Consider the following 17019-nt stretch of genomic DNA (forward strand, 5'->3'; position numbering starts at 1 on the left):
AAGGCCAATTTAAAGAGAACTAAAAATGGATTCTGGAAACCATGTTAGGAAATGAGCCACTCCATGCTAAAGTGGGCAGGTATTCATGTCCAATAAGGAGGTTTTAGCCCTTCATCCCTTCAGATGAGCTAATGCTAAGGCTAGCTTTGCACAATGAACTATCACAACTGTACACAACACATTTGATTAGTCCACTAGATTAGCCAAATTAGCAGCTCATAATTTTTTACATACCGTATCATTCTCACTATATAAAATCACCCATTTGCTGTAATTTACAAGATAAAGAAGCATAAATGGTGGAGCAACATGCAAATGTTTAAACAGCTGTTAGCGCTACCTTGACCAGCATACCAGCATCCAAAACACAACATATGCTAGTTTTCTTGCTGACCAGCCAACACATTTGTTATATTGGCACAGGAAACTGACTAAATGCAAAACTACTAACCTCTTTAGTCCTTTAACATTAAAGTGGGCAGGTTTTCATGTCTAAGGAGGAGGGAGCCCCGCAGATGAGCTAATGCTAAGGCTGGCTTTACACGATGAACAATCACAACTGCACACAACACATCTGAATACTCCACTAGATAGCTGTATTTTTGGTACACTGTATCATTCTCACTGTATAAAGTCATCCATGAGGTGTAATTTACAGGATGAAGAGGAATAAATGGTGGCACAAACGAATGTTTAAACAGCTGTTAGCATTAGCTGGCTAGATAGCCCTGTTGAAAACAACAGCAGAGACCAACATGCATTTCATGCTGGTCTAATGCTGGTCTGGTGCTTGTTTCGCTGGTCACCCAGCATGGTCATGCTGGTTGACCAGCATATCAGCATCCACAACACAACATATGCTACTTTTCTGGGTGACCAGCCATGCTGGTCTATGCTAGTTTTTCTAGCAGGGAACGCAGCTGATTATAGAAACATTCATGAAACTCACATTTGCTGTATTGGCACAGGAAACTGACCAAATGCAAAACTGCTAACCTCTCTAGTCATTTAACACCAAAGTGGCAGGTTTTCATGTCTAAGGAGGAGGTTTTAGCCCTTCATCCCTTCAGATGAGCTAATGCTAAGGCTGGCTTTACACGATGAACAATCACAACTGTACACAACACATTTGATTAGTCCACCAAATTAGCAGCTCATAATTTTTGGTACACTGTATCATTCTCACTGTATAAAGTCATCCATGAGGTGTAATTTACAGGATAAAGAGGAATAAACAGTGGCACAAGCGAAGAGACCAACATGCATTTCATGCTGGCCTAGTGCTGCTCTGGTGCTTGCTTAGCTGGTCACCCAGCATGGTCATGTTGGTTGACCAGCATACCAGCATCCAAAACACAACATATGCTAGTTTTCTTGCTGACCAGCCAACACATTTGTTGTATTGGCACAGGAAACTGACTAAATGCAAAACTACTAACCTCTTTAGTCTTTTAACATTAAAGTGGGCAGGTTTTCATGTCTAAGGAGGAGGGAGCCCCGCAGATGAGCTAACGCTAAGGCTGGCTTTACACGATGAACAATCACAACTGCACACAACACATCTGAATACTCCACTAGATAGCTGTATTTTTGGTGCACTGTATCATTCTCGCTGTATAAAGTCATCCATGAGGTGTAATTTACAGGATGAAGAGGAATAAATGGTGGCACAAGCAATGGTCATGCTGGTTGACCAACATATCAGCATCCAAAACACAACATATCGCTGTTGTCGGAAGAAAACCTTGTAACTCCATAATGATAACTTTACAGGAGAAGGAAAAAACATACTTTACTTTTAATGTAAGTCAATGGAACCAGACTTTTTTCCAAGAGATTTTGGGCCGTTTATTTTGGTCCATTCATCATGAAATTCACATACAGTGTAAAGGTCAACATGCATTTTCAAATTATATCAAGGACTGAAAACGACAAGCAGCGATATGCTAGTTTTCTGGGTGACCAGCCATTCTGGTCTATGCTAGTTTTTCCTAGCAGAGAACGCAGCTGAATACAGAAACGTGTGTGTAAAGACACACATTCGCTGTATTGGCACAGGAAACTGACTAAATTCAAAACTACTAACCTCTTTAGTCATTTCACATTAAAGTGGCAGGTTTTAAATGTCCAAGGAGGAGGTTTTAGCCTCAGAGGCAGCCCCCTCAGATGAGCTAACGCTAAAGCTAACACTGGAGCTAAACAGCACAATGTTAAATGCTGAGGAGAACTCAGGCTTATTTACACAAAGTCTTTCAGCAAACATTAATACGACAACACAAAAAGTGACCTGTACTTTTACACTGAATGTTCTTAATTGCAAATGTGAGCATTTTACAGTCAGCAGCTTAAAGTTAAGAAACGGATCTTAATTTTCTATCCTGTCATTGTGTTGCTATTAAAATGTCAAAAAAATCTAAAAATGATTTTTAGTAAATACAACATCCCGGATAAGGTTTAGCTTACTTTAGTTTAGAGCCTGTTCATAGTTTTGTGAGCAGGTACTGTTTGGGTGGTGGATCATTCTCAGCACTGCAGTAACACTGACGTGGTGGTGGTGTGTTAGTGTCTGTTGTGCTGGAACGAGTGGATCAGACACAGCAGTGCTGCTGGAGTTTTAAACACTGTGTCCACTCACTGTCCACTCTATTAGACACTCCTACCTTGTCAGTCCACCTTGTAGATGTAAAGTCAGAGACGATAGCTCATCTGCTGCTGCACAGTTTGTGTTGGTCATCCTCTAGTCCTTCATCAGTGGTCACAGCGACGCTGCTGGGTGGATATTTTTTTTGGTTCTCAGTCCAGCAGTGACACTAAGGTGTTTGAAAAAACTCCAGCAGCACTGCTGTGTCTGATCCACTCGCACCAGCACCACACACACTAACACAGTGCTGAGAATGACCCACCACCCAAATAATACCTGCCCTGTGGGGGTCCTGACCATTGAAGAACAGGGTAACAAAGTATGCAGAGGAACAGATGGACAGTCTGTAACTGTAGAACCACAAAGTGCTCCTATACGGTCAGTGGAGCTGATAAAATGGACAATAAGTGTAAAAAGGAGGTGGTTTTAATGAAGTGGCCGGTCAGTGTATAGTGAATGTGATTAATGGCCTTATTTTGGCATTATAACCTATAATGCATTCATACTGGCAGAAGCTGAAAAATTCTGTGAATCATATTTAAAACAAAACTACCCAAGAGGCTGTGTGGTAAATTATGACACACCATCACGTTTTTACCCATAAGTAGGGGATTGACACACTGTAGTTATGCAGAAAAGGGAACAAGCATCACACACACTCAAGCAAACTTGTATTCCTATCTTTGTGGGGCCTCTTTTACTTACACATTTTTCTAAAATAAAAATAAAAAAAGGTTTTTAAGAGGGGAAACGCTTTTAAGAAGGTTTAGTTAGCTTCTTACTCGAATTTTCCGTTCCACCTTAAATGCCACAGCAGCTCTCACTCAGGCCTACTGGCGCCACAGCGGAGGCGCTGCACCGTTTAAGGTGGAACGGAAAGTTAAAGCATAAAGCAGGTGGATGACAAGCCAACTTCGGTCTAGCAGCAGTTTATTGGCAGCCAAATCTCTCCAAACCCACTAAATGTTCACGTTTTCAAAGTCCTGAAAGCACAAACGGGTGGTAAATGATTCCGCTGTGTGGAGACAGAAAGCTGAAGTTGTCAGTGCCAGGCTGAACTTCTGCAGAAGCCGAAGGGTGAAAAGTTTAGCCTGTGCCCTGCGGTTTCGCTCTGCTCGTCTGCTTCTCTATGTTTTTTTTTTTTGCCCACTTCCTGCGCTCACACAGCAAGAAGAGCTGAAGAGCTTCCTCTGTAATTAATCACAAGCAGCCATGGACGCAACACTCTCTTCTTCCGTCCTCTTTCTTAGCTCTGCGTCGAGTTCAGTCAACATTTTTTTTTTAAATACCTCATGAGCGCAATTGTTGGCATGTGGCGACTACTAGTGGTTGACTGTGGCATTGCAGGTTTAAAGGGGAACTTCATCGATTTTTCAAAAATCCTACATAATAATTAAATGGTTAAGACGTAAACAAACTCTTTCAGAGTGGTTTTCTATGAAATGTTCCATTTTACAGAAACTTGCCGAGTCAGAATTGTTCACAGTGGTGGTGATAGGAACCAGATGTCTGAAGAGTTTAATGCATCTAAAAGAGGGGAACTCCACCAATTTTTAAAAATCCTACATAATTAAAAAGGATGAGATGTAAACAGGGTCATTCAGAGTGGTTTGATGTGAAAGGCTCCATTTTAGATAAACTTGCCGAGTCAGAATTGTTCACAGTGGTGGTGATAGGAACCAGACGTCTAAGAAGAGTTTAATGCCTCCAAAAGAGGGGGAACTCCACCAATTTTTCAAAAATCCTACATAATTAAATGGTTAAGATGTAAACAAACTCAGAGTGGTTTGATGTGAAAGGCTCCATTTTAGATAAACTTGCCGAGTCAGAATTGTTCACAGTGGTATTGATAGGAACCAGACGTCTGAAGAGTTTAACCTTTAATGCCTCTAAAAGAGGGGAACTCTACCGATTTTTCAAAAATCCTTCATAATAATTAAGTGGCTAAGATGCAAACAAACTCATTCAGAGTGGTTTGATGTGAAAGGCTCCATTTTAGATAAACTTGCCGAGTCAGAATTGTTCACAGTGGTATTGATAGGAACCAGACGTCTGAAGAGTTTAACCTTTAATGCCTCTAAAAGAGGGGAACTCCACCGATTTTTCAAAAATCCTTCATAATAATTAAGTCGTTAAGATGCAAACAAACTCATTCAGAGTGGTTTGATGTGAAAGGCTCAATTTTAGAGAAACTGGCAGAATTGTTCACAGTGGTGGTGACAGACTTTGTGGTCCAAAGACTTTAAAGCCTCTAAAAGCTCCTTCACAGAAAGTTACTACATGAAACAGCGATACGTATACTGCTGGATGACTAAGACACTGATTTATGATAGTTTTGAGAAAGATTCTGGACAAAAACATACTTTCCTTAAATCCATTTGTGGTGAAGGAGTATGTGCAAGGTGATGTAATGCAAAATACACCCCCAAAGAAAACTGAGATCTATCACTATTTTACCAATACTAGCATTGCATACAAAACTCACAAGATGCGTCGTTTCACTTTTCTCGCTACATTTGTGTTGTACGCATGTGACCTCTGGTACCCATCAACACCACTGTAAAGAAATCTGAGTCTGTAAGTTTCTCTACTATCAACAGTTTCACACCACTAAAAGATTTAGTTTACATCTCACTGATTGATCTGTACAAGAATTAAGAAAAAAATCATGGAATCATGGAATTCCCTTTTAACTCCACCAAAGGGCTAAGTTGTAACATTTGCACTGTGTTTGTTCATAAAAGAGCTGAAAACAAAGTTTACGTTTTCATTTGTCTGAGATCTGCAAGCTGCTTGTATAAAATAAATAAAAATCAAAATGTGTTTTTTGCTCCTGGCTTCCTCTATTCGGTTTCTTGTGCATCTGTGCATTTGATCAGTTACCATGGTAACATGTTGATGTATTTCAAAATTTACGTCAACAGAGACGCCTTATTTTCAAGTCGTTATTCAAATGAAAGCCAAACAGCCATCAAACTTTGAACCGCTTTATTGTCACCGAGGGCAACAGTAAGCCAAGAGTTCTCGCTATTTTTTTCCTTTTAGACCTCACCTTGATGTCACATGAACCTATGGGCATGTCTGAACGTTATCTGCCGAACAGACGGCCAGACAGACGTGAACTTGGAGCGGTAAAACTGCAAACACTCCCGTCAGAGGCCCAGTGAGTGAGTGAGGGAGGGAGTGAGGGAGTGAGTGAGTGAGTAAATGAGTGAACGAGTGAATGAGTTGTCAAATGTGTGACTCACTCTGTACAAAAATCCAGAGAGAGTCACAAATTTTGTTGATGAAACCACCCAGTGACTTCATCGCCCTTCGGCTCCTCTGAGACGGATTGTGAAACACGGTGAAATATGTCAGTGAGTGATTTCATTTGTCCACTAGAGGGGGCTCTACTGAATGCAAGGTTCAGGTCACAATGACTGGGCGGATTCCTCGAACGAGTTTGTGAATACATAGGAGCAAATTTCTCTCTTTCTCTCTCACTCACTCACTCACTCAAAGAAAACACAAACAGCAGTTGTTAATAAAACATAGAACATTAATAAATCATATAGGGCCAGTTTCCCAGACCACAGTTAACCCTAAACCTAGACTAAACAGGATTTTCAAAGGTGAATCACCACTCACATTACAACTGAGCCCAAGTCTGGGCTCAACACATGTCCAGGAAACTGGCCCATAATCTCGTAGTTTAACCTACGGGCTGCGGGGAGAGAAAGTGCCGGATTGAACAGTCTTTGAAGGAAGGGAGGAGCGTTTCCATGCAGACTAAGACTAAGACTGGGTCCACTTTCCTCCTGAACGCCCGCTGCGTCCTCAGAGTCTGCCACACCTCCCCTCTTCCTCCCTCCTCCTCTTCCTCACAGCCACCAGAAGCGTATGTAGACGATGAGCATGATGAAGAAGACGCCGCCAGCTGCCAGCTTGGCGTAGGTGGAGCGTGTGTTCAGGTATTTGGCGTCGCTGCGGTACTTCTTGGACAGGCTGGACAGGTTGCTGGCCTTCGAGTCCAAAGCTGAAGGTGCAGAGAGGGAGAGGGACGAGTGAGAGACCAAACGTTTACATAGGCTGGCATCAACTGCATATTCATATATTCATAATCAAATGTTTTAAAACAGAACAGTAAAATAAAAGCCTGGAGACGAGACGGGGTGTGTGGAGTCAGTACAGCTTGGAGAATATAATTTCAGTGGATTATGGTTCAGTTATGTTCCCTGACTAAAGGTACCGAGATGGACCCTTGAGGGTTCCACCCCAGAGACAAGAGGAACTGACCCAGTGACTGTTTACTACCTTTATTTATAAGTGTTTCTTCACTTGCTATTATTATTATTATTATTATTGTTATTGTTATTATTATTAATAACAGAATTATAGTATTATTAGTATTATTGTATTTAGCAGCAGTAAAATCATTGGTAGGCTAACAGGATAGCAAAGCCCTTTATTAGTCCATTAGACAGCGCTAGGCACTTGTGAGGCCAAGGCTTCCCTCGACATTCCAAAATTGGGAATGTTCCTTGGATTTAAGGAAAGTATGTTTTTGCTTAACATTATGGTTTCCTTCAACTTAACAAAATACTGAAATGAGAGTATAAACAACAGTCCACACTTATCGAACCTCTCACAGTAAGAATGCTGATCTGGGGTCAGCTTACAGCTTTCATAGCCGAGGGTTTCAGTCACGTGATTTTTCTGTTGTGGCCGCTATATTTGGGACCGAATTGCTGGCTTTGCTGCTCCGCACGAACGTAACTAGAGGTGAAAGATGCTAAAACTACTCTCCTTACTTTGGAAGAGAAAAAACGTTACCTTGACAAAGTGGATAAAATAGGCTGTGATCCTTAAACAGTTTCACCTGAACTCCTGGTCCCACTTAAACTGGCGGAAAAGCTACCAAATTGTGTTTCCTGACATTTATATTTATCTTATGCACAACTCCTCTCCCTATTCTGGAGAGTCTCTCAAAGCATTTAAAAGCACAGAAGCCCACCGGCTCTTCACATCAGGGTGGGTAAAGGATCCCATTGTGTTGCATAAAGAGGAGAGAAAACTCTGATCATAGGAGGGTAACGACATCAGCTAATGAACACAGATGTGATCAATGCTGGCCTTTAGATAACTTTAGCTGATGTTAACAGCCGAGAAATGAACATTCTGTAAGTTTCCTAGTGCAGTTAGTTCAGAGTTCAGCTCCAGTCCTGAAACCCCTGCACTGCATAACTGTGGTTTCCTGGTTAGAAGACCTTATACTACCAGCTAATTAATCCCTTCTTGAGCTGAACGAGGTGAACAGCAGAGAGGAACACTAAACTATACAGTGCAGCGGCTCCAAGCCTGGAGTATGAAACACTGAATTAAAGGTCTGTGTGTCTCTCGTCGTTCTCGGCGTCTGTCGCAAATTAAAGGCATTATGGGCCATTATCTGCAGTCAAAAGTAATACATAAAAATTAACCACAAAATGTGATCTCAATCCTTATTGCCAATCATTGCACAGCGTAAAAGAACTGCATCATGGCTCAAGTATCATGATTATCATATTGAGGGGCCTCTAGTGATTCCCTTCCCCATTATAAACTACATATTTGCATGTTTAACCTGCACAAATGCACCCAAGTTCAGCTCATCACCTAATCATCAAGCTTTCCTGAGTTGGATGGGCTGCAACAGAGGAGGGAAATCACCCAAATGTGCTGAGGATCAAGACAGGGAACCACGTATATAGAACTTGGCTGTGTCCAAAACCGCATTCTATCATAGGGAAAATAGCAGAGCACCACTGGAAGGGCATTCATTAGTGTAGCATGCAGGGTATGTTAATGTGTGGTTGTCTTTCTTCTGTGTCTCATTATGAGGACAGGTTTACATTTAAATCCCCAGTCAGCGTTCACTGTAACTGGTAAGCTACATTTCTGGTACTACAGAAGCTACCAAAACCAAAATCTGTACCATTTGCTCTGGGTTGTCATTACTGACAGTGTTTCAAAGTACACAAATCAAATGCTTTTTGATTAAAACAGCATAATTTAATAGGCCCTTTTCACATTTCCGCATTTTTTCTGCAGGAAGTAGTCGTCGCAGGGTAACGCTGCTTCCGCTAAAGCAATTACAACAGCAGCGATGACGAGTAGAGCGTGTAGAGCTCACTCAAGCATTAGAGCTAGAAGCAAAAACAGCCTTATCTCAGTTTCAGTGGTTTGTCAGCTGACGATGAGCAGAGGAAAACGAGTTTGTGCTGTTGATAAAGGAATAAACTTTGTCATACGGAGTAAAAGTGTCTGCATTTCACCGCTGCGGACTAACTACACTGAATGCAGTTTGAGCTTTAAAGCTGCTGCTACGGCCACTTTCAGAGGAACAGTTTTCATTTTCTCACTCAAAAATGATCAACAGCTGAGAGAGCGAGTGCTCAGCGGAGAGATATTCGTTCACTGGTGCCCGTGGTTCCACCTTAAATGGTGCCTGAGATGCCAGTATGTAACTGCTGCACCATTTAAGGTGGAACGGGAACATTAGAATGAGAAGCTGGCAAACGAGAAACTGACTTCAGCTTTGTGACTTCAGTGTTTGACGGTTTCTCTTTGCAGATTAAACGTATCAGGAAACCGGCTGGAGTGATTATAAACGCGAATAAAAAAAAAACGTCTACAGTGTCGCTACGGACCCTGACGACCCGGCAAGCCCCCCTGCCGGGTTGTGCGCTTGTTTAGCTTTTTGCTGCTTTAGCGTTTAGTGTATTGTTAGCGAGCTGTTTCAGCATCTCCAGCTAACGTGGCTAATCTAGCATTTTTTTTATAGTTATTTTCACCTCTCCTTTGATTTATCACTCTGTAGACGTCAGCTGACCTTACTGTGCTCTGATAGCTGTGAAGGAGGTTTTCAACGAATCATTTACATCCTTTATTTAGTCTGGACTCCCACATTGTTGTATGTTTGGTTCTCCAACAGCTCTGGACACATCCTCCTATTTCAATCTTGGAAACCATGACAAAGATGAAATGACACACTCTTCTGTGATGAGCTGAAGTGATATGAACGCCTGTATTTCTGAGGTTTATAACTGCCCATAAGGCAACAGCGGAACTTGTTTCACTCAGCGGTTACAAACATCCGTTTCTTCTAAAAAGGGTCTATTATATCTGGAGTACTACACAAAAAACTTGAGAGAATAAGGAATAAATGAATGTGATATACAATAATTTAGCATCTTTAAAATGGAAGTCTATGCATTTCACTTTATTCAAGCTGTTAAATAACTTAAAAAATTAAATAGCTTGATAAACAAGGAAAAAAACTGAAAAAGTAAGTATCATCCTGTGTATAAGTAAGCATCCTGTGAGCGACTGGCCACTGTTTTAACTGCCCTGTTAAAACTACAGCACTGAGCGCATGAGCAGTGTTTACCGGATAAAGCCTCTCCTCTCTGCAGAACCTCCTCGATGTTGGCCACCATGATCCTCTGCACGTCCTGCAGCTCCGTGTTGATGTTGCTGAGGTTCCTGCGCGCTCTGCTGTCGATGTAAGACTTCTTCGTTTTCTGAATGTACGTGTCTGTGGGTAGAAAAGTAGATGTACTCATTTCTTAAGCTTGCTAAGGAATCAGGGTAGATTCACAGGCATTACAGGCAATTTGAGTTTATTACTTATTGCATATCTTAGAACTGTTCAGGTGAATAATTATGATGATCAATAAAGTCTTACCAAACTCGATGAAGGAATATGGTCTGGACACAGTGGGCACTTTCTTCCCGTGCTGTTCGTGAAATTCTGCTTGTAGGTCTTCTAAGTAAGCGAAGGCCAGCTTTTTGGGGAATCCCGCTTCACACAGCACCAGGTAGCACACCCCTTTCTCTATGACGTAGCTTTGGAAACACATACAGATGTCAGTGCTTAGCAGCTCATGCTGAGGTGCATTTGATGAAGCTTGATTCTTCAATTATTATTATTATTATTATTAATAATAATAATCATCATCTTTATTTATATAGTACTTTTCATGCCAGTGGCAGCTCAATGCTTCACAGACAGGTGATAAAGTTTAACAGTAATACAAGAAATTATGAGTATTAATTTAAAATCACTAAGAAAAAGACACAGACCAAATTAAAAGAAACGCCACGAGATGTTGACTTTTAATTAAACGCTGAGTTAAAGAGCTGCGTTTTTAGCTGCTTCTTAAAAGTGAGCACTGAGCTTGACTGCCTAATAAAAGGTGAACTGAGCTCCACAGTTTAGAAGCAGAATAACTGAACGAGTCTCTCCATGTTTTCTATATTTTACAGAGGGTGTTTGCAGAAGGTCAGTATCTGCAGATCTAGGATCACATGCTGGAACATAAACAGACAGACACTCTGTGATGTAAGCGGTGCTTTAAGGACATTCAGAGTCTAAAAAACTAGTAGCAAAACTTTCACCTTTTCAACTCCTTGGGACCACCGGTGGTTGCAAAACGCACTTCGTCATATTCTTCATAACGTTCATATTTCATAAGACACATTTAAAAGGTGGGGGTCATATGAGAGCTGTAACTGTCTTCTTTCCAGTCAAACAGATGGGTGATGTAATTTTAAACCCTTATAATAAAAGAAGCTGAACCCACAATTTTTTTTCTACTGAAAGTCGACCCATTTTTCCACAAATCTGGGCTATAAACTATAAAAAGACGGCGTCTCTTCAGTGATCTGCTCTGTAAAAATTATTTTTATAAAATAATACAAAGAGCATCTAAGATTTTTGGCTTTCAGCAGTAAATTGTAAACATAAAGCAATATGTGTGATCATAAAACACATTTTCTGTTAATTTGAGAGGAGCTTTTACAAAAAATAAAATAAATAAATATATATATATATATATATATATAAGAAAAATTTACATTTATTTCATGCAGTTACTGAATAATTTGCTTTACGATTTGGTCATGTGAATTCAGATAAAAATACCAAAATATACCTTAGTATAAGTGGTATATAAGTGGGTAAAATCTGTTCTGAATGATACAGGTAGCCAGTGCCGTTCTTTTAAAGCGGAAGTTATGTGATCTCTCTGTTTTGTGTTTTGATTCGTGCTGCTGCATTTTGTGTGTGTTGTACAGTTTTCTTAGGAAGTTCAGTAAGAAGATCATTACAGTGATCAACTCGGCATGAACAAATTTCTTTGTGTCGCTCTGAGAGAGAAAAGGCAGAACTTTAACAACATTTTTCAAATGATAAAAGCTACTTTAGTGACTGTGTTTACATGCAGGACAAAACAGAGCTCAAAGTCCAAGATCACACCCAGGTTTCGCACTTCAGGTTTGGTATATGAAGCTAAAGAACCAAGTTTCTCATAAAGCATCTAAGCCGGATAAATTAAGCTAAAATGCAAGACTATTCAACAGGACAGTCAAGTGTTCAGTTTATTGTACTGAATTTACACTGTGTAGAAACAGGAATACTCACTGGAAGGCCATAGTTCCAGCCTCCAAGGTGCAGCGGGTGGGACTCTGTTCATTAAGCTTCCGGAACAGCTGTTTGGCCTGGCTTTGATACTGCTGCAGGTCCCGCCCCATCTGAACACAAACCAGAGCACGGTTAGACACACAAACCCAGAGAAAGGCTGCTATCTGCATGCTCTTCATTATATACTTATGTACTGTAAACAGGTGATGTTTTCAAGCATAGCTGACAAAACTGTGAACAAACCTTTTCATTTCCCTTCATGGCCGCAAGAGAAGAAAACAGAAGGGAAAGGAAAGATATTAGAACTAATTTCAGGCTCTTAACTGTTAGTACAAAAGCTTTCACCACTGCTGTTGAAGAGGCTTGATCAGGGCCTGTGCAAAGACATTATTATTTGGGGACAGGGGTTCACTAGGAGACCCATCTACACATCCCGGGGAAGGCTGACGTAGTGTTAGGAGTCTTGCCCAAGGACTCCTTGGCTACGTTCACATTACCAGGTTGAAGTGGCACAAATCTGATTTTTTGCCCTAATGTGACTCAGATCTGATGTGCGGACACAAATCTGATCTTTTCAAATCCGAGCCACTTTCATATGTGGTCCTAGATCAGATGCGTATCCGATTCGTGGCCATGTGACCTTAATGTGACGCTCAGATCGGAATTCATGTGCTTTTTTTCCACTGCGCCATCATTCAGTGTTACCATGGCAGCAGCGTCGAACAGAAGTTAAAGCCTGTAAACGGTGGAAAAGCAGCACATCTCACCTTTTTCTCCTTCGTCTCGCTCTAATAATGAAGCTGAGAGCTGATCAGAGTTAATTATCTTGTCAGCGAAGCTCGTTCTGCTCGTTAGTTTGTGCTGATGATGAACGTGATTCATTCACGTGACGTTACTGAGTAGGATGAGCTCATGAGGGTCATTTCAGGACGCTGGTTCGTTCACATTAATGACAGATTTGAATCACTTACCTAAACGAGTGTGAACCATCATGTCAGAGAGATCGGATTTGAGCAAAAAATCGGATGTGAGCAATGAGGCTTGTAATGTGAATGTAGCCTTTTAGGAAGCCTAAAATAAGGATGCTCTAGCCAGAGATTTGAACCCTAATACTCCAGTGTGAGGGCTGGTGGTGTTATCCATTACTCTATCCACCCACTATGAGCAAAGTTAAACCTCTGTTTAAGCAGGAGATGCCAAAGGGCACGCGGCACAGGAGTAAAGCAAAATGCCACAGGACTATTTTGTGCATGCATCCCCTCTGTCGCCACTTTGCATGGCACTCTTGCTGCATTTGGTGGTGCAGTGCAGAACCTTCACGATTACAGCTTCGGATGTAAACTGAGCCTCACTTAGCTTAATTGTGCCTTACTTAACTGTCCTAATGGAATTTCTAATTTGATTTTTAATTTCATGATTTTGTCTGTTGAATGTATTGTTTCAATCATGTTTTTTTTAAAACATTATTTTTTATTTGTGGGTCTATGCAGATACAGGATTACAGACACTTGTATGAATTCCACATTTTGTATCATAACATGAACTAAAACAATATTGGGGGGAAAAACAACAAGGAAAAAACAAACACAAACAAACAAAAACACATATACATACATACATATACATATATATATATATATATATATATATATATATATATATATATATACATACACACACACACACACGCTCGCACGCACACACACACACATACATACATACATACATATATATATATATATTCACACAGTAATAATTAGGTCAGGAACTACTAGTATCTTGTACATTATTTGACTCATTAGGTTAGGAAGAAAACAAACAAATACAGAATACAAACAGGGTCATCTCAGTATGCACACAGATATTGGGATTGTAGTTATTTAAGCTAAAGAGTAACATTTACACAGAAGAGGAGAGAGTTATTCATGTGTTAATGATGTTTTTAATGTTGTTTTTGATTGTTCTTCTATTCATGTTTACTTTACTTTTTTAAACAACCCTGTATTTTCTGACTCTGTATTTTCTGAATGACCGCAGTGTATGAAAGGTGCTACGTAAATAAACTTGACTTGCATCTCATTGAAAAAATGCCCAATTATGACGATGATGTGCCACCGTGGTTGGCATGCTACCATCACGGTTGCTGCAGTGATGCAATGCTTTTCTCAAACTGAATCGCACTGAGTTGCCCTGGGTTTAATACGATTTGTTGTGCAGCCCTACAAACGTGAAATCCATTTCTTGTAAGGTTACCTGGTGCCGAGTCATCTGAAGCAAGATACAGTAGCAGGGTTGAAAAGAGTGCATAAAAGTTCATGGCATCTTTAAAAGTTAATGAAATGTTTTCTTTCAAGCATTTAGAAGCCAGAGCGCAAGATATCCTCCTATGGTTGCCGGCGTGTATCAGTTTATTGTCTTACAGCTGCGCTTCTGCTGTTGTCCCATTTTGAACAGCAGCGGTCAGTCTGGATGCCTCTCAAATGGCCCTTCCCTGCCAAAGCAGACCTCGTTAAGCAACAAAATGCACCAGACTCGCCCACCATAGGCAGACGCCTGCTTTGCGACACTGACCAGGGGCACAGTGATGCATTCTGAGTGCAAAAAAGGGACTCAGGCCTCCTCTGGACTCCATCTATGCACATGTGAACAGCATTCAGGGGCTATTTGAAGTAAGGGTGGATTACACGGAAGGAAGAACTGTCCCTAAAAAAGGGACCAGGGGTAAAAGGTTGATACGCATCACACCTGAGTAACGTGGCTCGAAATGACATCATGCACAGGCCATAATCACCATATGACGTCACGACGAGCACCGTAAAAGTGGCACTAACATTACCTGACAGTCAGAATGACTCAGTTTAATAAAGGCGAGCTCTTTTATAGACAGATAGGATTACAACTCATCAAACTGACATGTCTATGTCATATATATGATATGTCTAACCTAAACAGCACCCACTGTCCACACTTTCATTCCAAATAATATCCCATTCGCCAGCTTCTTGTTCCAATTATCCCGTTCCACCTTAAATGCTCCAGCACCTACATGTAACTGCAGCACTACTGAAGGTGGAACGGGAAAATCCGACTGAGAAGCTGGCTTCAGCTTCGTTGTCAGCGCGGAATATCAGACTTTACTGAAGGATGAAAACATTTAAAGGCTGTTATTGTTTTTACTGCTCGGTCTAAAGCGGAGTGACGGCTTCAGCTCAGCTCCGCCACAAAAAGGCCCCAAAACACGAAAAACCCCACCTGTTCGTCTTCTTGCATGGACGCAGCGAGCGGCAACCCATCCGCCAACCGAGCGATCATAGTCAGCAGCACCATGTTTGCGGCGTTTCTCTGTTCAGTCGCTGTTTCTGCGGCGTTTCTCTCAGATTTCTGCGCGTTTCAGCGACCCAAACGCGCTGAGCTGGCCGGATATACGCGAGCAGGCTGTGCTTCTCTGTTATTGCTCCGGAGGAAGATTCGAGAGCGTCTTTAGTTCCGGTTACTTTCAAAGCGGCTACGTCATTTTTTTACACGCAGGCAGAGTCCAAAACCGCGCGCTGGCAAACTGAAGAGCGTCTCCAGCAAACGGCCTATCACCTTCACACGAATTATTATTATTATAATAATATTATTATGATATTATTATATTTAGGGCCATAATTAATGAAAATAAGAATAGTAGACTTCGAGAAAAAAAGTCGTACTATTTTGAGAAAAAAGTCGTACTATTTAGAGAATAAAAGTCGTACTATTTCGAGAATAAAAGTCGTACTATTTCGAGAAAAAAGTCATACTATTTTGAGAATAAAAATCGTACTATTTCGAGAATAAAGTTGTACTATTTTGAGAATAAAAGTAATACTATTTCGAGAATAAAGTCGTACTATTTTGAGAAAAAAGTCGTACTATTTTGAGAAAAAAATACTATTTTGAGAATAAAAGTCATACTATTTCGAGAATAAAGTCATACTATTTTGAGAATACATACATACATCATCTAAACTGCTTATCCTCCTGGGTCACGGTGGGGTGCTGGAGCCTATCCCAGCTGTCATTGGGCGGAAGGCAGGATACACCCTGGACAGGTCGCCAGTTCATCGCAGGGCAGACAGACATACACAGTCACACACACATTCACACCTAGGGGCAATTTAGCATCTCCAATTGGCCTGACTGCATGTTTTTGGACTGTGGGAGGAAACCGGAGTACCCGGAGGAAACCCACGCAGACACGGGGAGAACATACAAACTCCACACAGAAACGACCCTGGTCACCCAACCAGGAATCGAACCCAGGCCATTCTTGCTGTGAGGCGACAGGGCTACCCACTGCGCCACCGTGCCACCCATTTCAAGAATAAAGTCGTACTATTTTGAGAAAAAAGTTGTACTATTTCGAGAACAAAGTCGTACTATTTTGAAAAAAAGTCGTACTATTTTGAGAATAAAATTGTAATATTTTAAGATAAAAGTCGGAATATTTCGAGAAAAACATCGTACTATTTCAAGAATAAAAGTCGTACTATTTCAAGAAAAGCGTCATACTATTTCGAGAATAAAGTCGGAATATTTTGAGAAAAAAGTCGTACTATTTCGAGAAAAAAGTTGTACTATTTCAAGAATAAAAGTCGTACTATTTTGAGAAAAAAGTCGGAATATTTAGAGAAAAAAGTTATAATATTTCGATAAAAAGTCGTAATATTTCGAAAAAAAAGTTGTAATATTTCGAGAAAAAGGCGTAGAATTACGACATTAAAGTGGCATTAATACCAGCAAAGGTCAATATTGTGGCCAAAGGCTTTGCGAAGGGAAGGCAGCACCTCCTTGTGTTAAATGAGGGGCGGTGAGTTGTTTTTTATTATTTTCAAATACTAAGTCAAGATTTTGACCTAATGCTGCCAGAAACAGAAAAGGAGCCAGGAAGAAAATTGTTGTATTTTTTGTC

At 40.8% G+C, this 17019-nt stretch overlaps 1 protein-coding gene across 2 annotated transcripts; it reads right to left on the reverse strand.

Moving 5' to 3' along the window:
• Positions 1 to 5612: 5612 nt before the first annotated feature.
• Positions 5613 to 15552, reverse strand: sec22bb (SEC22 homolog B, vesicle trafficking protein b). 2 transcript variants are annotated; one of them, XM_036579550.1, is made up of 6 exons: positions 15336 to 15552; positions 12327 to 12338; positions 12084 to 12193; positions 10347 to 10507; positions 10050 to 10196; positions 5613 to 6659 (listed from the first exon to the last, which is right to left on the reverse strand). In XM_036579550.1, exons 1-6 carry the CDS (start codon positions 15408 to 15410, stop codon positions 6505 to 6507), a joined length of 660 nt encoding a protein of 219 aa, XP_036435443.1. In that variant the 5' UTR covers positions 15411 to 15552; the 3' UTR covers positions 5613 to 6504. The 2 variants fall into 2 exon arrangements, with proteins under 2 accessions (XP_036435443.1, XP_036435444.1); XM_036579551.1 differs by lacking the exon at positions 12327 to 12338 and having other exon boundaries at positions 15336 to 15550.
• Positions 15553 to 17019: the final 1467 nt, after the last annotated feature.

The sequence above is a fragment of the Colossoma macropomum genome, unplaced genomic scaffold, assembly GCF_904425465.1.
Source record: "Colossoma macropomum unplaced genomic scaffold, Colossoma_macropomum, whole genome shotgun sequence".
In the NCBI taxonomy this organism is placed as follows: Eukaryota; Metazoa; Chordata; class Actinopteri; order Characiformes; family Serrasalmidae; genus Colossoma; species Colossoma macropomum.

Excerpts from the sequence above, each read along its gene's own strand:
- sec22bb (XM_036579550.1), bottom strand. The coding sequence starts at position 15,410 with ATGGTGCTGCTGACTATGATCGCTCGGTTGGCGGATGGGTTGCCGCTC. Across the intron at positions 10,508-12,083 it reads GCTGGAACTATGGCCTTCCA|CTACGTCATAGAGAAAGGGG; the intron begins GTGAGTATTCCT and ends GTGTTTCCAAAG. Across the intron at positions 10,197-10,346 it reads ATATTCCTTCATCGAGTTTG|ACACGTACATTCAGAAAACG; the intron begins GTAAGACTTTAT and ends TTCTACCCACAG.